Source organism: Phocoena phocoena, chromosome 8 (assembly GCF_963924675.1).
Source record: "Phocoena phocoena chromosome 8, mPhoPho1.1, whole genome shotgun sequence".
Taxonomy (NCBI): domain Eukaryota; kingdom Metazoa; phylum Chordata; class Mammalia; order Artiodactyla; family Phocoenidae; genus Phocoena; species Phocoena phocoena.
In genome coordinates, this window is record NC_089226.1 from 26,272,158 (window position 1) to 26,299,436 (window position 27,279).

Genomic DNA, 27,279 nt, shown 5'->3' on the forward strand with positions numbered 1-27,279 from the left:
AAACCCTGCTTTCCTGTATTTTAAACAGGAATACCTAAGGAAGACAGAGACTGTGGGAAATGACAAACCTCCATTTACTTCTCAGTCAAGTCAGGTTTTCCATGTACTTTCTTAGGGTGCAAATTAAATTTTGTGACATGATTGCTATCTTTCAGACTGGATGGATCTACTCATATTATCTTAGATAATAACAGGATCAAGAAAAAAATAGAGTCTCACAAGTGACAGGCTACTAGTATAACGCAATGCCAAAGACAGGGGGAGACGGCCAAAGAACACTTACTGGTAAGTGGTTGGGCTGACATTGATGCGTCGAGGGTGACTTCCCGATTCGAATTTGCTTGCCAGAGTGACATTATTTCCAAACAGGCAATATCGCGGCATTCTTACCCCAACAACTCCAGCCAGCACAGAGCCTGAGTGAATGCCTATTCTCATCTAAAAAAGAAAACGAAAAGGATATACTTATGTTTTCATTTGGTATGCGATTTTTTTTTTTTTTTTTTTTTTTTGCGGTACGCGGACCTCTCACTGCTGTGGCCTCTCCCGTTGCAGAGAACAGGCTCTGGACGCGCATGCTCAGCGACCATGGCTTACGGGCCCAGCCGCTCCGCGGCATGTGGGATCTTCCCGCACCGGGGCACGAACCCGTGTCCCCTGCATCGGCAGGCGGACTCTCAACCACTGCGCCACCAGGGAAGCCCTATGCGATTATTTTAATAAGAGGTACTGCTGAACCATTAAACTCCTAGCTCCTCAAAGAAAGGGACTGGGGCCTTGGTCATTTTTGTGAGACAAATATCTGGACTATTATATCAATAGTATCAATGAACAAGGATGGTGTGGAATAAATGAACAAATGGATTAATTATAAGAAAAAAAATGACATTTACTTTTCTATTGTAACACAATAAAACCAGTTGTGTTACAATTTAAATCAGGTTTTATTTGTACCTAGTATGCTCTAATAAATGGAATATGTATTATTCTCCCTCCAGTTATTCTAACAGAAAACCCTATTTTTTCCTTCATAGCATTAAACACAATTGTAAATTAAATAATTATATTTCTGTTTATCTGTTAATTTAAAATATTTTTTCTCTCTGTTTATTTTAGATCACTTCTATTTCCAAATTTATTAATCTTTTCTTTTGTAATGCCTTATCTTTAGCTAATCACATCCAGAATATTTTTCTTCTTAGATATAGTGATTTTCCTTTCTCAAAGTTCAATTTGAACTTCTTTTTTTAAAATCTTTCAGGTATCAAATTAACTTTTGAATATATGAAATACAATTAAAATAACTGTTTTAATATATTTTTTTACATCTTTATTGGAGTATAATTGCTTTACAATGGTGTGCTAGTTTTCTGCTTTATAACAAAGTGAATCAGTTATACATATACATATGTTCCCATATCTCTACCCTCTTGCGTCTCCTCCCTCCCTCCCACCCTCCCTATCCCACCCCTCTAGGTGGTCACAAAGCACAGAGCTGATCTCCATGTGCTATGCGGCTGCTTCCCACTAGCTATCTATTTTATGTTTGGTAGTGGGTATATGTCCAGAACACTCTCTCGCTTTGTCACAGCTTACCCTTCCCCTCCCCATATCCTGAAGTCCATTCTCTAGTAAGGTCTGCAGCTTTATTCCTGTCTTACCCCTAGGTTCTTCGTGACATTTTTTTCCCTTAAATTCCATATATATGTGTTAGCATACGGTATTTGTCTTTCTCTTTCTGAATTACTTCACTCCGTATGACAGACTCTAGGGTCCATCCACCTCATTACAAATAGCTCAATTTTTGTTTCTTTTTATGGCTGAGTAATATTTACATTGTGTATATATGCCACATCTTCTTTATCCATTCATCCGATGATGGACACTTAGGTTGTTTCCATCTCTGGGCTATTGTAATAGAGCTGCAATGAATATTTTGGGACATGACTTTTTCTGAATTATGCTTTCTCAGAGTATATGCCCAGTAGTGGATTGCTGGGTCATACAGTATTTCTATTTGTGGTGTTTTAAGGAACCTCCATACAGTTCTCCAAAGTGGTTGTACCAATTCACATTACTACCAGCAGTGCAAGAGTGTTCCCTTTTCTCCACACCCTCTCAAGCATTTACTGTTTCTAGATTTTTTGATGATGGTCATTCTGACTGGTGTGAGATGATATCTCATTGTGGTTTTCATTTGCATTTCTCTAATGATTAATGATGTTGAGCATTCTTTCATGTGTTTGTTGGCAGTGTGTATATTCTTCTTTGGAGAAATGTCTATTTAGGTCTTCTGTCCATTTTTGGGATTGGGTTGTTTGTTTTTTTGTTATTGAGCTGCATGAGCTGCTTGTAAATTTTGGGAAATTAATCCTTTGTCAGTTGCTTCATTTGCAAATATGTTCTCCCATTCTGACGGTTGTCATTTTGTCTTGTTTATGGTTTCCTTTGCTGTGCAAAACCTTTGAAGTTTCATTAGGTCCCATCGGTTTATTTTTATTTCCATTTCTCTAGGAGGTGGGTCAAAAAGCTTCTTGCTGTGCTTTATGTCATAGAGTGTTCTTCCTATGTTTTCCTCTAAGAGTTTGATAGTTTCTGGCCTTACATTTAGGTCTTTAATCCATTTTGAGCTTATTTTTGTGTATGGGGTTAGGGAGTGATCTAATCTCATACTTTTACATGTACCTGTCCAGTTTTCCCAGCACCACTTATTGAAGAGGCTGTCCTTTCTCCACTGTACATTTCTGCCTCCTTTATCAAAGATAAGGTGATCATATGTGCATGGGTTTATCTCTGGGCTTTCTATCCTGTTCCATTGATCTATCGTTCTGTTTTGTGCCAGTAGCATACTGTCTTGATTACTGTAGCTTTGTAGTATAGTTTGAAGTCACAGAGCCTGATTCCTCCAGCTCTGTTTTCCGTTCTCAAGATTGCTTTGGCTATTCGGGGTTTTTTGTATTACCATACAAAATGTGAAATTTTTTGTTCTAGTTCTGTGAAAAATGCCTGTGGTAGTTTGATAGGGATTGCAATGAATCTGTAGATTGCTTTGGGTAGTAGAGTCATTTTCACTATGTTCATTCTTCCAATCCAAGAACATGGTATATCTCTCCATCTATTTGTATCATCTTTAATTTCTTTCATCGGTGTCTTATAATTTTCTGCATATAGGTCTTTTGTCTCCTTAGGTAGGTTTGTCCTAGATATTTAATTCTTTTGTTGCAATGGTAATGGGAGTGTTTTCTTGATTTCACTTTCAGATTTTTCATCATTAGTATATAGGTATGCCAGAGATTTCTGTGCATTAATTTTGTATCCTGCTACTTTACCAAATTCATTGATTAGCTCTAGTAGTTTTCTGGTAGCATCTTTAGGATTCTCTATGTATAGTATCATGTCGTCTGCAAACAGTGACAGCTTTACTTCTTCTTTCCAATTTGGATTCCTTTTATTTCCTTTTCCTCTCTGATTGCGGTGGCTAAAACTTCCAAAACTATGTTGAATAAGAGTGGTGAGAGTGGGCAAACCTTGTCTTGTTCCTGATCTTAGTGGAAATGCTTTCAGTTTTTTACCATTGCGGATGACGTTGGCTGTGTGTTTGTCATATATGGCCTTTATTATGTTTGAGGAAAGTTCCCTCTATGCCTACTTTCTGCAGGGTTTTATCATAAATTGGTGTTGAATTTTGTCAAAAGCTTTCTCTGCATCTATTGAGATGATCATATGGTTTCTCCCCTTCAATTTGTCAACATGGTTTATCACAGTGATAGAATTGCATATATTGAAGAATCCTTGCATTCCTGAATAAACCCCACTTGATCATGGTGTATGATCCGTTTAATGTGCTGTTGGATTCTGTTTGCTAGTATTTTTTGAGCATTTTTGCATCTGTGTTCATCAGTGCTATTGGCCTGTAGTTTTCTTTCTTTGTGACATCCTTGTCTGGTTTTGGTATCAAGGTAATGGTGGCCTCGTAGAAGGAATTTGGGAGTGTTCCTCCCTCTGCTATATTTTGGAAAAGTTTGAGAAGGATAGGTGTTAGCTCTTCTCTAAATGTTTGATAGAATTCGCCTGTGAAGCCATCTGGTCTTGGGCTTTTGTTTGTTGGAAGATTTTAAATCACAGTTTCAATTTCAGTGCTTGTGATTGGTCTCTTCATATTTTCTATTTCTTCCTGATTCAGTCTTGGCAGGTTGTGCATTTCTAAGAATTTGTCTATTTCTTCCAGGTTGTCCATTTTTTTGGCATAGAGTTGCTTGTAGTAATCTCTCATGATCTTTTGTATTTCTGCAGTGTCAGTTGTTACTTCTCCTTTTTCATTTCTAATTTTATTGATTTAAGTCTTCTCCCTTTTTTTCTTGATGAGTCTGGCTAATGGTTTATCTATTTTGTTTATCTTCTCCAAGAACCAGCTTTTAGTTTTATTGATCTTTGCTATTGTTTCCTTCATTTCTTTTGCAATTATTTCTGATCTGACTTTTATGATTTCTTTCCTGCTAACTTTGGGGTTTTTTTTTTTTTTTTTTTTACTTTGGGGTTTTTTAATTCTTCTTTCTCTAATTGCTTGAGTGCAACGTTAGGTTGTTTATTCGAGATGTTTCCTGCTTCTTAACCTGGGCTTGTATTCTATAAACTTCACTGTTAGAACTGCTTTTGCTGCATCCCATAGGTTTTGGGTCGTTTTGTCTCCATTGTCATTTGCTTCTAGGTAGTTTTTATTTCCTCTTTGATTTCTTCAGTGATCACTTCGGTATTAAGTAGTGTATTCTTTAGCTTCCATGTGTTTGTATTTTTTACAGATCTTTTCCTGTAATTGATATCTAGTCTCATAGCGTTGTGGTCGGAAAATATACATGATACAATTGCAATTTTCTTAAATTTATGAAGGCTTGATTTGTGACCCAAGATATGATCTATCCTGGAGAGTGTTCTATGAGCACTTGAAAAAAATGTGTATTCTGTTGTTTTTGGATGGAATGTACTATAAATATAAATTAAGTCCACCTTCTTTAATGTATCATTTAAAGCTTGTGTTTCCTTATTTATTTTCATTTTGGATAATCTGTCCATGGGTGAAAGTGGGGTGTTAAAGTCCCCTACTATGAATGTGTTACTGTCGATTTCCGCTTTTATAGCTGTTAGTATTTGCCTTATGTATTGAGGTACTCCTATGTTGGGTGCATAAATGTTTACAATTGTTATATCTTCTTGGATCCATCCCTTGATCATTATGTAGTGTCCTTCTTTGTTTCTTCTAATAGTCTTTATTTTAAAGTCTATTTTGTTTGATATGAGAATTGCTACTCCAGTTTTCTTTTGGTGTCCATTTACATGGAATATCTTTCTCCATTCCCTCGCTTTCAGTCTGTATGTGTCCCTAGGTCTGAAGTGGGTCTCTTGTAGACAGCATGTGTATGGGTCTTGATTTTGTATCCATTCAGCCAGTCTGTGTCTTTTAGTGGGGGCATTTAATCCATTTACCTTTAACGTAATTATCTATATGTATGTTCCTATTCCCATTTTCTTAATTGTTTTGGGTTTGTAGGTCTTTTCCGTCTCTTGCCTAGAGAAGGTCTTTTAGCATTTGTTGTAAAGCTTCTTTGATGGTGCTGAACTCTCTCAGCTTTTGCTTGTCTGTAAAGTTTTTAATTTCTCCATCAAATCTGAATGAGATACTTGCTGGGTAGAGTGATCCTGGTTGTAGGTTTTTCTACTTCATCATTTTAAATATGTCCTGCTAGTCCCCTCTGGCTTGCAGAGTTTCTGCTGAAAGATCAGCTGTTAACCTTATGGGGATTCCCTTGTGTGTTATTTTTCCCTTGCTGCTTTTAATATGTTTTCTTTGTATTTAATTTTTGATAGTTTGATCAATATGTATCTTGGCGTGTTTCTACTTGGATTTATCCTGTATGGGACTCTCTGTGCTTCCTGGACTTAACTATTTCCTTTCCCATATTAGGGAATTTTTCAACTATAATCCCTTCAAATATTTTCCCAGTCCCTTTCTTTTTCTGTTCTTCTTCTGGAACTGCTATAATTTGAATGTTGGAGCATTTAATGTTGTCCCAGAGGTCTCTGAGACTGTCTTCAGTTCTTTTCATTCTTTTTTCTTTATTCTGCTCTGCAGTAGTTATTTGCACTATTTTATCTTCCAGGTCATTTATCCGTTCTTCTGCCTCAGTTATTCTGCTATTGATTGCATCTAGAGTATTTATAATTTCATTTATTGTGTTGTTCATCATTGCTTATTTCATCTTTAGTTCTTCTAGGTCCTTGTTAAATGTTTCTTGTGCTTTCCTGTTGGTGCAGTGGTTGACAGTCCACCTGCCGATGCAGGGGATGTGGGTTTGTGCCCCGGTCCGGGAAGATCCCACATGCCGCAGAGCTGCTGGGCCCGGGAGCTATGGCCACTGAGCCTGCGAGTCCAGAGCCTGTGCTCTGCAATGGAAGAGGCCAGAACAATGACAGGCCCATGTACTGCAAAAAATAATAATAATTATAAAATAAAATAATAAAAAAGTTTCTTACATTTTGTCTATTCTATTTCCAAGATTTTGGATCATCTTTACTATCATTATTCTGATTTCTTTTTCAGGTAGACTGCCTATTTCCTCTTCATTTGTTAGGTGTGGTGGGTTTTTATCTTGCTCCTTCATCTGTTGTGTGTTTTTCTGTCTTCTCATTTTGCTTATCTTACTGTGTTTGGGGTCTCCTTTTTGCAGGCTGCAGGTTCGTAGTTCCTGTTGTTTTTGTTGTTTGTCCCCAGTGGCTAAAATTGGTTCAGTGTGTTGTATAGGCTTCCTGGTGGAGGGGCTAGTGCCTGTGTTGTGGTGGATGAGGCTGGATCTTGTCTTTCTGTTGGGCAGGTCCATGTCTGGTGTTGTGTTTTGAGGTGTCTGTGGACATATTATGATTTTAGGCAGCATCTCTAATGGGTTGGGTTGTTTTCATGTATTGTTAGTTGTTTTTTTTTGTTTGTTTTTTTGTTTGTGGTATGCAGGCCTCTCACCGCCGTGGCCTCTCCCATTGCAGAGCACAGGCTCCGTATGTGCAGGCCCAGTGGCTATGGCCCATCGCCCCAGCCGCTCTGTGGCACGTGGGGGTACCCCGGACCCAGGCACAAACCTGCCTCACCTGAATTGGCAGGTGGACCCACAACCACTGTGCCACTGGGGAAGCCCACTGCTTGTTTTGTGCAGGGTGTCCAGCACTGTAGCTTGCTGGTCGTTGAGTGAAGCTGGGTGCTCGTGTTGAGATGGAGATTTTTGGAAGATTTTTGCCATTTGACATTATGTGGAGCTGGGAGGTATCTTGTGGACCAGTGTCCTGAAGTTGTCTCTCCCACCTCAGAGGCACAGCACTGACTCCTGGCTGCAGTACCAAGAGCCTTTCATCCACACGGCTCAGAATAAAAGGGAGAAAAAGTAGAATGAAAGAAAAAGAAAGAAAGAAAGAAAGAGAGAAAGAAAGAAAGAAGAGAGGGAGGGAGGGAGGGAAGGAAGGAAGGAAAGAAGGAAGGAAGGAAGGAAGGAAGGAAGGAGGAAGGGAGGGAAGGAAGGAGGAAAGAAAGAAAGAAAGAAAGAAAATTGAAAGAAAGAAAGAAGGGAAGGAAGGATGGAAGGAAGGAGGGAAGGAAGGAAGAAAGAAAGAAAAGAAAGAAAGAAAGAGGATAATATAAAGTTATTAAAATAAAAAATTATTATTAAGAAAAAAAATTTTTAAAGAAAAAAACAACGGATGGATAGAACCCTAGGACAAATGGTGACAGCAAAGCTATACAGACAATATCTCACACAGAAGCATACACATACACACTCACAAAAAGAGGAAAAGGGGAAAAAATAATAAATCTTGCTCTCAAAGTCCACCTCCTCAATTTGGGATGATTCGTTGTCTATTCATGTATTCCACAGATGCAGGGTATATCAAGTTGATTGTGTAGCTTTAATCCGCTGCTTCTGAGGCTGCTGGGAGAGATTTCTCTTTCTCTTCTTTGTTTGCACAACTCCTGGGTCTCAGTCTTAGATTTGGCCCTGCCTCTGCGTGTAGGTTGCCGGAGGGCGTCTGTTTTTTGCTCAGACAGGACGGGGTTAAGGGAGCAGCTGCTTTGGGGACTCTGGCTCACTCAGGCCCAGGGGAGGGAGGGGTGTGGATGCGGGGCAAGCCTGTGGCAGCAGAGGCCGGCAGGACATTGCACCAGCCTGAAGCACACTGTGCGTTCTTCCAGGGAAGTTGTCCCTGGATCCTGGGACTCTGGCAGTGGCGGGCTGCACAGGCTCCCATGAAGGGAGGTGTGGATAGTGACCTGTGCTCGCACACTGACTTCTTGGTGGCGGCAGCAGCAGCCTTAGCGTCTCATGCCCATCTCTAGGGTCCGCCCTGTTAGCCGCAGCTCGTGTCAGTCTCTGGAGCTCCTTTAAGCAGCGCTTTTAATCCTCTCTCCTCGTGCACCAGGAAACAAAGAGGGAAGAAAAAGTCTCTTGCCTCTTCGGCAGGTGCAGGCTTTTCCCAGGACTCCCTCCTGGCTAGTCGTGATGCACTAACCCCCTGCAGGCTGTGGCCACGCCGTCAACCCCAGTCCTCTCCCTGCGCCCCGCCTGAAGCCCGAGCCTCAGCTCCCAGCCCTGCCCACCCCGGCGGGTGAGCAGACAAGCCTCTCGGGCTGGTGAGTGCCAGTCGGCATTGATCCTCTTTGCGGGAATCTCTCTGCTTTGCCCTCCGCACCCCTGTGGCTGTGCTCTCCTCCGCGGCTCTGAAGCTTTCCCCTTCCGCCACCTGCAGTCTCTGCCCTCGAAGGGGCTTCCTAGTGTGTGGAAACTTTTCCTCCTTCACAGCTCCCTCCCACTGGTGTAGGTCCCGTCCCTATTCTTTTGTCTCTGTTTATTCTTTTTTCTTTTCCCCTACCCAGTTACATGGGGAGTTTCTTGCCTTTTGGGAGGTCTGAGGTCTTCTGCCAGCATTCAGTAGATGTTCTGTAGGAGTTGTTCCACGATTAGATGTATTCCTGGTGTATCTGTGGGGAGGAAGGTGATCTCTGCCTCTTACTCTTCTGCCATCTTCCCGATTCCCCTGTTTTAATATTTTTGTCTGCTAATTCTAACCTATGCTCCAGTTCTGTATCAATTTTGATTGACTGATTTTTCTCATTATTATGGGTCATATTTTTCAGCTTTTCTGAATGCCTAGTAAATTTCGGTTGCATGTTAGGTATCATGAATTGACTTTGTTGAGTGCTGGATATTTTTTATATTCTTGTAAATATTCTTGAGCTTTGTCCTGGGATGTAGTCAAGGTACTTGGAAAGTTTTTTCATTTTTTTCCTTTCAAGTCTTGCTTTTTAAAATTTTTAGGCAAGTCTTGAGCTGTGTTTCATGTAGGGCTAATTATTCCCCACTAGTGAGGCAAGAACCGTCTGAGTACTATACCCAATGTCTATGATTTATGAGGTTTTCCAGTTTTCCTGATGGGTTCTGGCATTTTTTCCAAGTCTTGTGTGAGTTCAAGGAACTTTTTCTCTAATCCTTTCAGGTGTTTTTCCCTGTTGGGCTCAGGTAGTTTTCTCACATACAAACAACAATCAGTAAGTTAAGAAACATATAGGAGGCTCCTTGGAAGATCTCTGGTGGTCTTTTTGCACCTCTCTCCTTAGTGGTACTCTGTCTGTGAATTCTAGCTTTTTTGCTCTCCATAGACTCTCAGCTTCATCTCTTCAACTTGGGGGGTTTGTTGTTTTCCTCCTGATTTGTCCTTCCTTGCACTGCAGCCTGAATGTACCCCAAAGAAATACGCCAGGGAAATCATATGTTTCATTTTGTTCCCTTTCTCTCAGTCATCACTGTCTTCCATTGCCTAATGCCCAATGTCATGAAACTGTCCTTTTGTTCATTTTGTCCAGATTTTTAATTGTTGAGGGTGGGAGTGTAAACTCAGCCTCTTCTTTCATATTGGCTGGGAGAAGAAATGAGATGTACATTTTTAAAGAACACAAACTATCTTAAAAATTTAGGCCTATTTCTGATGAGAGATTGTTTGGATTTAAAGACAAAAAAAATGTAATTGTTATTGCAAGTTCCTGTGCCTGATGCACAGTGAGGCCAAATGAACCAAAACATTGGAGTTGGGGGTAGAGAAAGGTTTATTGCAGAGTGATGCAAGGATAAGGGTGGCTCATGCTCTAAAAAATCCCTGAGGTCCCTGAAGGGTTTTGGCAAAGCATTTTTAAAAGCCAGGTGAGGGAGGGGGTTTGCAGGGTATGTGATCAGCTCATGCACAATTCTCTGATTGGATGATGGTGAGGTTAACAGGGAGGTGTCACAAGGGTTAACATTATAATTCCTTAGTCTCCAAGAGACCTGGGGCTATGTGCTCATGGTCATGAAGTAGTTAACTTCTTCCATTTGGTGGGGAGTTTTCACATCTGTAAAACAACTCAGGGAATGTGCATCAAATAACTGTTATCTAGGTACTTCAGAGAGGAGCTATGGCAGAGGATATGGGGAAGGCCTGTCTCGGGAAGGCCCCGTAGGGTCCTGCTCAGTTACATAATGAATGGTAGTATTCCTTATAAACAAACATAACGCACTTTTCTTTAAAATTAGCAAAGCATTTTGAAAAATTTTATTATATTTCTTTACTTTCAGAAGGTTTATTTATATTAAATTACCTTGTGCAATATAAGATTGCCTAAAAACACACAGATCTTAAATATAAGATTGTCATGTTGGACCTGTGATCTTTTTAAGCAGTAAAACAGCAGAAATGGGTATCAAACTGACACATTTTACAGCCTCTATATTCTGTGCTTTTAGTCTGAGAAGAAGACTCCATACCCCACCAACTATACTGAAGGCTTATATGGGTCCACCCCTGCCTCTTTTCAAAAGAACTGAGGCTGTTCTTTTTTTTTTAAACTACATTGTCATACTAAGAATTATTATAACCTAAAAAGCCTGAAGATAAAAACCCTGGTATTCTTGAGAAGGTGGATGGAGAAATGGTTATTTAAAAAAAACCCTTATCTTTTAGAAGACTACCTTAAAACATACACAAGAATATCAACAAACACAAAAATAGCACAGATTCGCTGTTACTGTCACTATAATGGAACAGGACTCAGAAAAAGTATTTACTCTTGGATATAAGGAGATACCATTGAGAACTTACAAGCTGAATCATCAGACCTCCATTTTCTTTTACATTTCTTTTAGCAACTTCTTGAGATTTCCCAGGAGTTGTGACCTTATAAGGAAGTCACTGATTGCCACATTCAGAATCTGTCTCTTGCATCTAGCAGTTAGACAAAATAGCTACTTTTTTTTTTAACATCCTTATTGGAGTATAATTGTTTTACAATGGTGTGTTAGTTTCTGCTTTATAACAAAGTGAATCAGCTATACATATACATATATACTCATATCTCCTCCCTCTTGCATCTCCCTCCCACCCTCCCTACTCCACCCCTCTAGGTGGTCACAAAGCACCGAGTTGATTTCCCTGTGCTATGCGGCTGCTTTCCACTAGCTATCTATTTTACATTTGGTAGTGGATATATGTCCATGCCACTCTCTCACTTCATCCCAGCTTACCCTTCCCCCTCCCCGTGTCCTCAAGTCCATTCTCTAAGTCTGCATCTTTATTCCTGTCCTGTTCCTAGGTTCTTCAGAACCTTTTTTTTTTTAGATTCCATATATATGTTTTAGCATATGGTATTTGTTTTTCTCTCTCTGACTTACTTCACTCTGTATGACAGACACTAGGTTCATCCACCTCACTACAAAGAACTAAATTTTGTTTCTTTTCATGGCTAATATTCCATTGTATATATGTGCCACATCTTTAGAGAGCTATTTTTAACTGTCAATGAGAGATTTAGATTCATTTTGGCAAGATTAAAATTTATTTAATTGGCTAACCAAGCGGTAACGTTTGCATCCATCTGGTCAGTATACTCTAACTAAAGAGGATTGCCCTGCACTAAACCAGTGGTTGTCAGCTGGGTCCATCTGTTCCCCTAAGTGGACATTTGACAATGTCTTGAGACATTTTTTATTTTCACAACTGGGATGGAGAGCTATTATTGGCATCTACCCAGTAGAGCTAGAGATTCCTAGGACACCTTCCCCACGTGAAAGAATTTTCCAGTTCAAAATATCAATAGTGCTGAGGTTGAGAAACCTGCATTAAACAGACCTCTTGCAACTTATAAACACTTAGCAGAGCAACATACACACACACACACACACACACACACACACACACACAAATGCTTTAATAAGATCAGTGCTTTGGTAAATAACACTAGACTTCACTTTTTAGAGAAAGTTCATGAAAACAATGTGTTTTTCCTAGGAATTTATTGAAAAACACAATAACTTTAGGATTTATATTGAGGTTAGGATATCTATTACTCAATCTCCCATACCTATATGAAATGTATGAAATAATGCAAAACTCTGGGACATATCAAAATCCCCAGTAATCAAAGGGTTCAGTTATTCTCATAATACTCTAGTGATTATTTATTTGTCAAGGCACATAAACAACTGCATTTCTAGATAACATGCCTCCTACAGCTCTTAAAAATAGAAGGCTTATATAGTTCAACTTCAGCTAGTCAAAACTCGTCTCATTTAGTAAAGAAGGAATGTTAGGGTTGGGAGGGCAGCACAGAACCTTTAGTCCAGCTCCCTCATTTTACAAATAAACTGAAGTCAAGAGGAGCACAATGAAAAGAGCAAATTAGTGTTTAAGCCAGCTGTAGACCATAGGTCAGTTGGCTCTGGGTTCAGTAAACTATAAAAAACACCCAAATTAAAAAGGTCCTCAGTTTGTTTCTACAAGGCCCATCAGACTAAGGCTTACTTTTGGGAAAGCCAGAGAGCTATAGAAAATATAGACTCCATTCCTACAAGGCACATACAAAATCTCACACTCTGGGACCCAGGATCAGATCCACCTACTGATTTTGGAGACCCTCCAGAGAGGCAGGAGGCAACTGGAGCTTACCCTGGGGACATAAACACTGGTGGAAGCACTTTTGGGAAACTCTTTGTATGAGAAGGATGATGGTGCTGGCAAGCAGCATTTTGGAATCCTCCATCTAGCTTATTAGCACTAGGACTCAGTCCTGCCCACTAGCCTGTCTGCACCAAGAGCAGGACACCTCAGGCCAAGCAGCTAGCTGGGCAGGGAAACAGGCCTACCCACCAGCAGGCCAGCTGCCTTAAGACCACCTGTGCCCACAGACACCATGGGACCCAGTCCTGTCTCCAACTGGCAGACAACTATTCCAAGACCACCAGGGCCCTGCAGCCAGAGACCACTCTAGACTGAGCTCTGCCCACCAGTAGGCTAACATCAGCTTCAATATTCTCCTAGGACCAGGCCTTACCTCTGCCTACCAGTGAACAGACACCAGCATCAGGACTACCACAGTCCCACAGCTTGCTATGTCAGGACCCAGCCCACCAACCAGCAGGCTGCACCAGCTCAAGGATCCCTTTGGCCCCAGTCTCACCTACCAGCAGGACAAAACCAGGTCTGAGACAATGTTGTGCCCCACAACCCCCAGGATCCAGCCCCACCCACTAGCAGACTGACATAAGCTTTGGGACACCTCAGCTGCAACCAACTGTGTCAGGAATCAGCCCTGCCCATCAGCAGGCTGACACTAGATCTGGAACCCCCAATTCCACAACTACCAATCGTGGAATCAAGCTCCACACTCCAGTGGGCTGGCAGTAGCCCTGGGGCTCCCCAGAGCCCTGCAGCTAGTCACTTTGTGACCTTACCTTGCCTGCCAGTGGCTGGTAACCTGTAAACTGACCAGACCAAGGCCTGTCATGTCTACAAGATCACATACAGCAGTCAGCCAGCCACAATAGAATGACTTACATAGCCCACATAGGGGGCACTCCTAGAGCATAGAGATTTGGTGACCAGAGCAGAGTGCACTGCTAGGAACATAGAAAATCTCCTACATAAGCCTACTTATCCAAGGTGGGGAAATGTAACCAACCTACTAAATACATAGAAATAAAAACAGCAAATTAGGCAAAATGAGGCAGTAGAAGATTATGATCCAAAGTAAGACACAAGATAAAACCCCAGAAGAACTAAGAGAAGTTGAGATAAGCAATCTACCTGATAAAAAAAGAAAATTACTGACGAATATCACTGATGAACATAGACGCAAAAAACAATCAACAAAATATTAGCAAACAGAATTCAAAAAGATAATACACCTTGATCAAATGGGATTTATCACAGGCCTGCAAAGATGGCTCAATATCTGTGAATCAATCAATGTGATACACCATATTAAAAAACAAGAAGTGGTGTGATGAATTGGGAGATTGGGACTGACATACATACACTAATATGTATAAAATGGATAACTAATAAGAACCTGCTGTATAAAAAAATAAATAAGATTTTAAAAAATCATATGATCATCTCAGGAGATGCAGAAAAAGTTTTTGACAAAATTAAACAGCTATTTATGATAAAAAGAACTTTCAACAGGGTTTCCCTGGTGGCGCAGTGGTTGAGAGTCCACCCGCTGATGCAGGGGACATGGGTTTGTGCCCCAGTCCGGGAAGATCCCACATGCCATGGAGTGGCTAGGCCTGTGAGCCTTGGCCGCTGAGCCTGCGTGTCCAGAGCCTGTGCTCTGCAACGGGAGAGGCCACAACACTGAGAGGCCCGTGTACTGCAAAAACAAACAAAAAAAAACTTTCAACAGAGTGCTACTGAGTGAACATACTTCAACATAATAAGGGACACATGTGACAAACCCATGGCCAACATTACACTCAACAGTGAAAAGCTGAAAGTACTTCCTCTAAGATTAGGAGCAAGACAAGGATGCCTACCTGTGCCACTTTTATTCAACTTACTATTAGAAGCCCTAGCCACAGCAATCATACAAGAAAAAGAAATAAAGGATTCCAAATTGGAAAGGAAGAAGTAAAACTGTCACTGTTTGCAGATGACATGATACTATACATAGAAAATCCTAAAGATGCCACCAAAACCTATATATATAACTCATCAATGGATTCAGTCAAGTTGCAGGAGACAAAATTAAAATACAGAAATTTGTTACATTTCTATACTCTAACAACAAAGTATCAAAGAAATTAAGAAAACACTTCCATTTATAATTCCATTAAAAAGAATAAAATACCTAGGCATAAATCTAACCAAGGAGGTAAAAGACCCATACTCAGAAAACTAAAAGACTCTGATAAAAGAAATTGAGGAAGACATAAACAGATGGCAAGATATACCATTTTCATGGATTGAAAGATTGAATATTGTTAAACTGATCATACTACTCAAGGCAATCTACAGATCAATGGAATTCCTATCAAAATATCAATGGCATTTGTGGAAACACCAAAGACTGTGAATATCCAAAATAATCTTGAGAAAGAAGAACAAAGCTGAGGGTATCATATTCCTGATTTTGAACTGATTTGAACAGTAGTCAAAACAGTACAGTACTGGCAGAAAAGAGACACATAGATCAATGGAACAGAGTAGGGAGCCTAGAAATAAACCCATTCTTATTTTCATGCAAGAATATGCAGTGAGGAAAAGACAGCCTCTACAATAAATGGTGCTACATGGAAAAGAATCAGACTGGACAACTCTCTCAGACCATGTAGAAAAATCAACTCAAAATGGATTGAAGACTGAATTTAAGCACTAAAACCATAAAATTTCTAGAAGAAGACATAGGCAGTAAGTTCTTTGACATCAGTCTTAGTAATTACTTTTTGAATATGTCTCCTCAGGCAAGGGAAGCAAAAGCATGAATAGACAAACAGTACTACATCAAATGAAAAAGATTTGCACAGAGAAGGAAAAGATCAACAAAAGGAAAAGAACACTTACTCAATGGGAGAAGCTATTTGCAAGTGATATATCTAGTAAGGAATTAATATCCAAAATACACAAAGAACTCATAAAACTCAACATCAAAACAACAACCCAATTAAAAAAATAAGCAGAGGATCTGAATAGATATTTTCCAAGGAAGACACACAGATGGCCAACAGGCACACGAAAAAGATGCTAATCATTAGGGAAGTGCAAATCAAAACCACGATAATATATCACCTCATACTTGTCCAAATGGCTTTTATCAAAAAGACAGCAAGTAACAATTGTTGGAATGAATGTGGAGAAAAGGAAACACTTGTGCACTGTTGGTGAGAATGTAAAATGGTGCAGCCACTACAGAAAACAGTATGGAGATTTCACAAATATTTTAAAATACAACTATCATATGATTAAGAAATTCCAATCCTGGCTATTTATCTAAAGAATATGAAAACATAAATTAAAAAAGATATATGTATCCCAAATATTAATTGCAACATTATTTACAATAACTAAGATATGGAGCAACCTAAGTATTAATCACCAGATGATGGATAAAGAAGATATGAGATATATATATAAATATACACACATATATATAAAATAAATATATAATGAGTATATTATATATATACTTATAAACACACAAAGATATATATTTATATGTATTTATATTATCTATATTATATTATACAATATTATATATTTATATATAAATAAAATAAATATATAATAAATAAACAACATGGAATATTACTCAGCCATAAAAAAGAAAGAAATTTCACCATGTGTGACAACATGCATGGACCTACAGGGTATTATGCTAAGTGAAATAAAACCAACTGAGAAAGACAAACACTGTATGATTTCACTATATGTGGAATCTAAAGAACAAAATATATGAACAAACAGAAAAAAGTTATAGATACAGAGAGGAGTGTTGTGGGGAGAGGTAAGAAATAGGTGAGGGACGTTAAGAGGTATAAACTTCCAGTTGCAATATAAACGAGTCACAGTATAAATATGCAGTGCAGGCCTGATTGCTCCAGCTCCGTTTTTCTTTCTCAAGATTGCTTTGGCTATTCAGGGTCTTTTGTTTCCATACAAATTGTGCAATTTTTTGTTCTAGTTCTGTTAAAAATGCCATTCATAGTTTCACAGGGATTGCATTGAATCTGTAGATTGCTTTGGGTAGTATAGTCATTTTCACAGTGTTGATTCTTCCACTCCAAGAGCATGGTATATTTCTCCATCTGTTTGTATCACCTTTAATTTCTTTCATCAGTGTCTCATAGTTTTCTGCATACAGGTCTTTTTCCTCCTTAGGTAGGTATATTCCTAAGTATTTTATTCTTTTTGTTGCAAGGGTAAATGGGATTTTTTCCCTTAATTTCTCTTTCAGATATTTCATCATTAGTGTATAGGGATGCAAGAGATTTCTGTGCATTAATTTTGAATCCTGCTACTCTACCAAATTCATTGAATAGCTCTAGTAGTTTTCTGGTAGCATCTTTAGGATTCTCTATGTATAGTATCATGTCATCTGCAAAGAGTGACAGTTTTACTTCTTGTATTCCGATTTGAATTCCTCCTATTTCTTTTTCTTCTCTGATTGCTGGGGCTAAAGCTATAGTAATCAAGAGAGTTTGGTACTGGCAAAAAACCAGAAACATAGATCAATGGAACAGAATAGAAAGCCCAGAGATAAATCCATGCACATATGGTCACCTTCTCTTTAATAAAGGAGGCAAGACTACACTATGGACAAAGAACAGCCTCTTCAATAAGAGGTGTTGGGAAAGCTGGACAGCTACCTGTAAAATAATGAAATTAGAGCACTTCTTAACACCATACACAAAAATAAACTCCAAATGTATTAAAGACCTAAATGTAAGGCCAGACACTATCAAACTCTTAGAAGAAAACATAGGCAGAACACTCTATGACATAAATCACAGCAAGATCCTTTTTGACCCACCTCCTAGAGAAATGGAAATAAAAACAAAAATAAACAAATGGGACCTAATGAAACTTAAAAGTTTTGCACAGCAAAGGAAACCATAAACAAGATGAAAAGACAACCCTCAGAATGGTAGAAAATATTTGCAAATGAAGCAACTGACAAAGGATTAATCTCCAAAACTACAAGTAACTCATGCAGCTCAATATCAAAAAAAACAAACAACCTAGGGGCTTCCCTGGTGGCGCAGTGGTAGAGAGTCCGCCTGCCGATGCAGGGGACCTGGGTTCATGCCCTGGTCCGGGAGGATCCCATATGCCGTGAAGCGGCTGGGCCTGTGAGCCATGGCCACTGAGCCTGCGCGTCCGGAGCCTGTGCTCCGCAACGGGAGAGGCCACAACAGTGTGAGTCCAACGTACCGGAAACAAAACAAAACAAAACAAAAAAACAACCTAAATCAAAAATGGGCTGAAGACCTAAATAGACATTTCTCCAAAGAAGATATACAGATTGCCAACAAACACATGAAAGGATGCTCAACATCACTAATCATTAGAGAAATGCAAATCAAAACTACAATGAGGTATCACCCCACATTGGTCAGAATGGCCATCATCAAAAAATCTACAAACAATAAATTCTGGAGAGGGTGTGGGTAAAAGAGAACCCTCTTGCACTGTTGGTGGGAATGTAAATTGGTACAACCAATATGGAGAACAGTATGGAGGCTCCTCAAAAAACTTAAAATAGAACTACCATATGATCCAGCAATCCCACTCCTGGGCATATACCCAGAGTAAACCATAATTCAAAAAGATATATGCACCCCAATGTTCATTGCAGCACGATTTACAATAGCCAGATTATGGAAGCAACCTAAATGTCCATCAACAGACGAATGGGTAAAGAAGATGTGGTGCATATATACAATGGAATATTACTCAACCATAAAAGGGAATGAAATAGTGCCATTTGCAGAGATGTGGATAGACCTAGAGACTGTCATTCAGAGTGAAGTAAGTCCGAAAGAGAAAAACAAATACCATATGCTAACCCATATATTTGGAATCTAAAAAAAAAAAAAGTTTCTGATGAACCTAGGGTCAGGACAGGAATAAATTAACAGACGTAGAGAATGGACTTGAGGACACGGGGAGGGGGAAGCTGGAATGAAGTGTGAGAGTAGCTTTGACATATACACTACCAAATGTAAAACAGATAGCTAGTGGGAAGCAGCTGCATAGCACAGGGAGATTATCTCGTTGCTTTGAGACCACCTAGAGGTGTGGGATAGAGAGAGTGGAAGGGAGATGCAAGAGGGAGGGGACAAGGGGATATATGTATGCATAGAGTTGATTCACTTTGTTTTACAGCAGAAACTAACACACCATTATAAAGCAATTATACTCCAATAAAGATGTTAATATATATATGTATGTATATATACACACACACACACACACACACACACACAGTGTGGGGAATATAGTAACTATGTAATATCTTTGTATGGTGACATACAAAGATAGAATTACTGTGGTAATCATTCATAATTAGAAGTACTGTGGTAGTCATTTTGAAATGTATAGAAATATCGAATCACTCTGTTGTGTAACAGGAATTTGAATAGTGTTGTAGATCAATTATACTTAAAAAAAAAACCCCACAGAAACTTAGGTCATTTTTTGTGTTTATCAGAGGTGGGAGTTGGGGTAGGGAAAATTGGATGAAGGGGGCCAAAGAGTACAAACTTCTAATTATAAGACAAGTAAGTACTAGAGGTGTAAAGTACGGCATGATCAATATAATTAACAATGCTGTATATTATGAAAGTTGTTAAGATAATAAGTCCTAACTGTTCCCATCACAAGGAAATCTATTTTTCTATTTTTAAAATTTTGTGTATATGAGATGTTCACTAAAATTATTGTGGGAATCATTTCATGAGGTAAATAAGTCAAATCTTTGTTCTATACCCCTTAAAATTATCAGTGTTGTATGTCAATTATGTCTAAATAAACTGGGGGTGGGGAAATTTCAAGCTTTTGAAAATTCTTTAATGGTTATAATAGTAAGGAGTTTAAAATGATTATTCACATTGTTAGGCAAGATTGAGGAAAACAAGTACTTCATCCTTATACCACTATTAGTTAATATTTATATAAGGTTTTATCATAAAATTCTCCTTTCACCAATAAAATCAGATTAATAAAATTTCTTTTTACATTGTTTTGTCTTGTCCTTTTATTCATAACTAATATTTCCCTGACAAGAAACAATCAATTAATGTTTTAAGTTCTAATTTCAAAAGCTCAGAATTCTTAGGAAGAATAAGATCAACTCACATAATCTATAGCTTTAACAATGTTTTCTTGTTTCTCTGATGTGCAAGAAAATGGGGAAACTCTGTGGGTATGTGACATTTTTTCTTTTATGAGGGGCCTCAGCCTCCAGTATAATGGTATCAAAACACCACATTCTCAAGTAATATGCCTGGACAAATAGCAGTTAGGGCAAAATGTCTTACTGTGTTTATTTTGATTATTACCGAATTACCAGTCATAGATAAATTTCACTTTACAGAAAATATTTGACAAAAAAATGGTTCTTATTACTGGTATGGCAACATACAATTTCAGATTTTTTTTTTTAATGGGGAGGATATTATCCTACAGAAGATGATTAAGAGAGCATGCCTGGAATTCTATGGTGGAAAGCACTGAAAACAATATTAGAGACTGCTGGGGGACACAGCAATATGGATCAACTTCACCACTACCTCCTTACAAGGCACTAATTAATGTGTATGTGATTATTTAAGTACTTTTGATATGTGATAAGAGTTTCAAATTTGACCCAACTTGTAAGAGTATTAATGTGAAGGCCTATACACTAAATCTGAAATTTATCTCAGTCAGAAAGCAATGCATTTGATAGAAGTATAAGAAAAAAACATTTTTAAAAATGAATTTGAGAGGATGGGAGTCAAGATAGTGGACTAGGAAGATGTGGAGTTCGTGTCTTTGCACAACTAGGGCACCTACCAGGCACTGGTGGGGGAACATGGACACCTGAGAGGATGGGAGGAACCCCTGAGCAACCAGGTAGGATGTGGGGGGCATGGTAGGGAGGAGGAGAAGTGGAAGTGGGACCGGCACTGGCACCCCTGAGGGGTGGCTGGGGGAAGGGAGGGGCTCCCACACCTGGAGGAACCCACCCATGGTTAAGTGATAAACAAGGACTGAGGAGACCCTTGCGAGAGCGGAGGATCAGAAGGAAACATGTTTAGTGTTTACCCCACCCATTTGGGCCCTGGGGAACCTGCTGAGGTCCCAGGCCTGATCCTCTGCCCACCAAGGCACTCTCCAGCTGTGTGGCTCCTGAGGGAGTGGGAGGGAAGGGGAGAAGGTAAAAGCTAGCCTGACAGGACCAGCACCCCTGAGGGACGGCTGGGGGAGGGGAGGGGCTCCCACACCTGGAGGGGCCCACCCACAGTTAGGGGATCAACAGGGATTGGGGAGAACCTCGGGAGAGTGGAGGATCAGAAGGGACAATGGCCAGCATTTCTCCTGCCCACTTGGGCTCCGGGGAGCCTGCTGAGATCCTGGGCCTAATCCTCCACATTCCAAGGCTCCCTCCAGGCATGCTGAGCCTAAGCCCTGCCCCCACACCCCCACCCAGGGCCTTACCTCTACACACGACACTCCAAAACCCTCTGTGACCCCCTCCAACTACGCTGGGCCTAAACCCCACTTGAACACCCCCAACTAGAGTCTTTCCTCCAAACTCTACACTCTGAGGCTCCCTTCCCAGGCCTTTCCCAGCTGAGGGAGTCCTGAGCTTAGGCCCCACTCTGCTTTAAACACCACATGTGCCTAAGCTCCACCCCCCACAGCAAGGCCTTTTCTGGTCTTTTTTTTTTTAGGTTGTGGTTCTGTTTTTCCTCATTGTTGTTGATTCATTTATACTTTTATTTTTTCTAAAAAATTTTTTATTCTTCTAATTTTATTTTATTTTTTAGAGCTTCTTATTGTTCTGCTCCTTTTGGTGTGTCCCCACCCTTTATTTTTCCTTTTTCTTTTATGGTTCTGTTTTACCCAGTTGCAGTTTTTTCACTTATATTTTTATTTTTCCTAAGATATTTTTAATTTTTCTAATTTTTTAAAAATTCTCTGTTATTGTACTGCTTCTTTTTTTTTTTTCTTTGCTGTGCAACACAGCTTGCAAGATCTTGGTTCCCAGGCTGGGGGTTGGGCCTGAGCTCCTGTGGTGGGAGCGCTGAGTCCTAACTGCTGGACTACAGAGAATGTCAGACCCCAGGGAATATTAATTGGATTGAGATCTCCCGGAGGTCCTCATCTCAGCACTGAGACCCGGTTCTACACAACTGCTTATAAACTCCAGTGCTGGGCACCTCAGGCCAAACAACCAGTAAGCCAGGAATACAGCCTCACACTTCAAAAAAAAAAAGTGAGATTACAAAAATATATGGAACAGATGAAGGAGCAAGGTAAAACCCTAAAACACCAAATAAAAGAGGAGGAAAGAGGCAACCTACCTGAAAAATAATTCAGAGCAATGATAGTAAAGATCCAAAATCTCTGAAATAGAATAGAGGCAAGGATTGAGAAAATACAAGAAATGCTTAACAAAGGCCTAGAACAACTAAAGAGTGAACAAACATTGATGAATAACAAAAATTGAAATGAAAAATACACTAGAAGGAATCAAAAGTAGAATAACTGATGCAGAAGAATGAATAAGTGAGCTGGAAGATAGAATGGTGGAAATAACTGCCAATGAGCAGAACAAGAATGAAAAAGAATGAAAAGAACTGAGGAAAGTCTCAGAGACCTCTGAGACAACATTAATCACACTAATATTCAAATTGTAAGGGTCCCAAAAGAAGCAAAAAAGAAAGGGTCTGAGAAAATATTTGAAGAGATTATAGTAAAAAACTTCCCTAATGTGGGAAAGGAAATAGTCACCCAAATCCAGGAAGCATAGAGAGCCCAATGCAGGACAAACCCTAGGAGAAACACACTAATACACATATTAATCTAACTAACAAAAAGTAAATTCAAAGAAAAAACAAAAGCAGCAAGGGAAAAGCAAAAAGTAACATACAAGAGAATCCCCATAAGGTAATCAGCTGATTCTACAACAGAAACTCTGCAGGCCAGAAGGGACTGGCTGGATATACTTAAAGAGATAAATTGGAAAAACCTACAATGAAGATTACTCTACCCAGCTAGGATCTCATTCACACTCAACAGAGAAATCAAAAGCTTTACAGACAAGCAAAAGTTAAGAGAATTTAGCATCACCAAACCAGCTTTACAACAAATGCTAAAGGAGCTTCGTTAGGTGGGAAACACAAGAGAGGAAAAAGACCCAGAAAAACAAACCCAAAACAATTTTAAAAATGGTAAGAGGAACATACATATTGATAATTACCTTGAATGTAAATGGATTAAATGCTCCAACCAAAAGACACAGACTGACTGAATGGATACAAAAATGAGACCCATATATATGCTGTCTACAAGAGACTCCCTTCAGACCTAGGAACACATACAGACTGAAAGTGAGGGGATGGAAAAAGATATTCTATGCAAATGGAAATCAAAAGAAAGCTGGATTGCAATTCTCATATTGGATAAAATAGATTTTAAAATAAAGAATGTTACAAGAGACAAGGAAGGGCACTAAAAAATGATCAAGGAATCAATCAAAGAAGAAGATATAGCAATTATAAATATTTATGCACCCAACATAGGAGCACGTCAATACATAAGGCAAATGCTAACAACCTTAAAAAAGGAAATTGACAGTAACACAATAATAGTAGGGAACTTTAACACTCCACTTACACCAATGGACATATCACCCAAACAGAAAATAAATAATGAGACACAAGTTTAAATGACATTATAGACCAGATAAATTTAATCGATATTTATAGGACATTCCATGAGAAAGTGGCAGAATACACTTTATTCTCAAGTGCACACAGAACATTCTCCAGGATGGATCATATCTTGGGTCAAAAAGAAGCCTTGGAAAATTTAATAAAATTGAAGTTATATTAAGCATCTTTTCTGACCACAATGCTATGAGATTAAAAATCAATTACAGGCTAAAAAAAGTGTAAAAAACACAAATACATGTAGGCTAATCATTATGCTACTAAATAACGAAGAGATCACTGAAGAAATAAAAGCAGAAATAAAAAAATACCTAGAAACAGATGACAATGAAAACACAATGACCCAAAACCTATGAGATGCAGCAAAAGCAATTCTAAGAGGGAAGTTTATAGCAATTAAATCTCACCTCAAGAAAACAAGAAAAAGCATAAATAAACAATCTAATGTTACAACTAAAGCAACTATAGAAAGAAGAAAAAAGACAACCCAAAGTCAGTAGAAGGAAAGAAATGAAAAATATCAGAGCAGAAATAAATGAAATACAAATAAAGAAAACAAAAGCCAAGATCAATAAAACTATAAGTTGGTTCTTTGAGAACATAAGCAAAATTGATAAACCTTTAGCCAGACTCATCAAGAAGAAAAGGGAGATGAAGCAAATCAATAAAATTAGAAATGAAAAAGAAGAAATCACAACTGACACCACAGAAATACAAAGGATCATAAGAGACTACTAGAAAAAACTATATGCCAATAAAATGGACAACCTGGAAGAAATGGACAAATTCTTAGAAAGGTACAATTTTCCAAGACTGAACCAGGAAGAATTAGAAAATATAAACAGACCTATTACAAGTAATGAAATTGAAACTGTAATTAAAAATCTTCCAACAAACAAAAGTCCAGGACCAGATGGCTTCACAGGCAAATTCTATCACACATTTAGTGAAGAGCTAACACCTAAACTTATCAAATTCTTCCAAGAAACTGAAAAGGGAAGAACACTCCCATATACATTCTGCGAAGCCACCATCACCCTGATACCAAAACCAGAAAAACATACTACAAGAAAGGAGAGTTACAGACCAATATCATTGATGAATATAGACACAAAAATTCTCAACAAAGTACTAGCAAACAGAATCCAACAACACATTAAAAGGATCATACACCATGATCAAATGGGATTTACCCCAGGAATGCAAGGATTTTTCAATATATGCAAATTAATCAATGTGATACACCACATTAACAAATTATGGAATAAAAATTGTTTGATAATCCCAACAGCTGCAAGAAAAGCTTTTGTCAAAATTCAATACCCATTTATGACAAAAACTCTCCAGAAAATTGGCATAGAGGGAACCTACCTCAAAATAATAAAGGCCATATATGACAAACCCACAGCAAACATCATTCTCAATGGTGAAAAAGTAAAAGCATTTCCACTAAGATCAGGAACAAGACAAAGATGTCCACTCTCACCACTTTTATGCAACAGTTTTGGAAGTCCTAGCCATGGCAATCAGAGAAGAAAAAGAAATAAAAGGAATCCAAATTGGAAAAGAAGAGGTAAAACTCACTGTTTGCAGTTGACATGATATTATATATAGAAAATCCTAAAGATGCCACCAGAAAACTACTAGAACTAATTAATGAATTTGGTAAGATTGTAGGATACAAAGTTAATGCACAGAAATCTCTTGCATTCTTATACACTAACACTGAAAAATCAGAAACAGAAATTAAGGAAACAATCCATCACAACAAAAAGAATAAATGCCTAGGAATCAACCTACCTAAGGAGGCAAAAGACCTGTACTTAGAAAACTATAAAACATGGATGGGGCTTCCCTGGTGGCGCAGTGGTTGAGAGTCCACCTGCCGATGCAGGGGATGCGGGTTCGTGCCCCAGTCTGGGAAGATCCCACATGCCATGGAGTGGCTGGGCCCATGAGCCATGGCCACTGAGCCTGCGCATCCAGAGCCTGTGCTCCTCAATGGGAGAGGCCACAACAGTGAGAGCCCTGCGTACGGCAAAAAAAAAAAAAACATGGATGGAAGAAATCAAAGATAACACAAGCAGATGGAGAGATATACCATGTTCTTGGATTGGAAGAATCAATATTGGGAAAATGACTACAACATCCAAAGCAATCTATAGATTAAATGCAATGCCTATCAAATTACCAATGGCATTCATCACAGAATTAGAAGAAAAAAATTTACAATTTGTATGGAAACACAAAAGACCCTGAATATCCAAAGCAATGTTGAGAAAGAAAAATGGAGCTGGAGGAATCAGGCTCCCCAACTTCAAACTATACTACAAACCTACAGTAATCAAGATAGTAGGGTACTGGCACAAAAACAGAACTGTAGATCAATGGTACAGGATAGAGAGCTCAGAGATAAAAGCACACAAATATGTTCACCTAACTTATGACAAAGGAGGCAAGAACATACACTGGAGAAAAGCAGCCTCTTCAATAAGTGGTGGTGGGAAAACTGGACAGCTACATGTAAAAGAATGAAATTTGAACACTACCTAACACCACACACAAAAGTAAACTCAAAATGGATTAGAGACTTAAATGTAAGACTGTAAACTATAAAACTCTTAGAGGAAAACATATAAAGAACACTCTGACATAAACCACAGCAAGATCTTTTATGACCCACCTCCTAGAGTAATGAAAATAAAAACAAAAATAAATGGGACCTAGTTAAACGTAAAAGCTTTTGCACAGCAAAGGAAACAATAAACAAGACAAAAAGACAACCCTCACGATGGGAGAAAATATTTGCAAATGAAGCAACATACAAGGGATTAATCTCCCAAATATACAAACAGCTCAATATATATATGTATAAAAAACAATTAAGGGCTTCCCTGGTGGCGCAGTGGTTGGGAGTCCACCTGCCGATGCAGGGGACACGGGTTCGTGCCCCGGTCCGGGAAGATCCCACATGCCATGGAGCGGCTGGGCCCGTGAGCCATGGCTGCTGAGCCTGCGCGAACAGAGCCTGTGCTCCGCAACGGGAGAGGCCACAATAGTGAGAGGCCTGTGTACCGCAAAAAAAAAAAAAAACAATTAAAATATGGGTGGAAAACCTAAATAGACATTTCACCAAAGAAGACATACAGATGGCCAAGAGACACATGAAAAGCTGCTCAACATCACTAATTATTAGAAAAATGCAAGTCAAAACTACTGTGAGGTATCACTTCACACTGGTCAGAGTGGCCATCATCAAAAAATCTACAAACAAGAAATGCCAGAGAGGGTGCGGAGAAAAGGGAACCCTCTTGCACTGTTGGTGGGAACATAAATTGATAGTCATTGTGTAGAACAGTATGGAGGTTCCTTAAAAAACTCAAATTAGAACTCCTATATTATCCAGCCATCCCATTACTGTACATATACCCTGAGAAAACCATAGTTCAAAAAGACACATATACCCCAATGTTCATGGCAGCTTTATTTACAATCACCGGAA

General features: G+C 39.0%; 1 protein-coding gene across 1 annotated transcript in view; it reads right to left on the bottom strand.

The window, feature by feature from the left end:
• GUCY1A2 (guanylate cyclase 1 soluble subunit alpha 2) overlaps positions 1-27,279 on the bottom strand; it is a 436,032-nt gene that overhangs the window by 59,032 nt on the left and 349,721 nt on the right. The window contains exon 7 of the mRNA XM_065882085.1: positions 284-438. Coding sequence (XP_065738157.1) covers positions 284-438 — 155 coding nt within the window. The remainder of the gene's footprint in view (positions 1-283; positions 439-27,279) is intronic.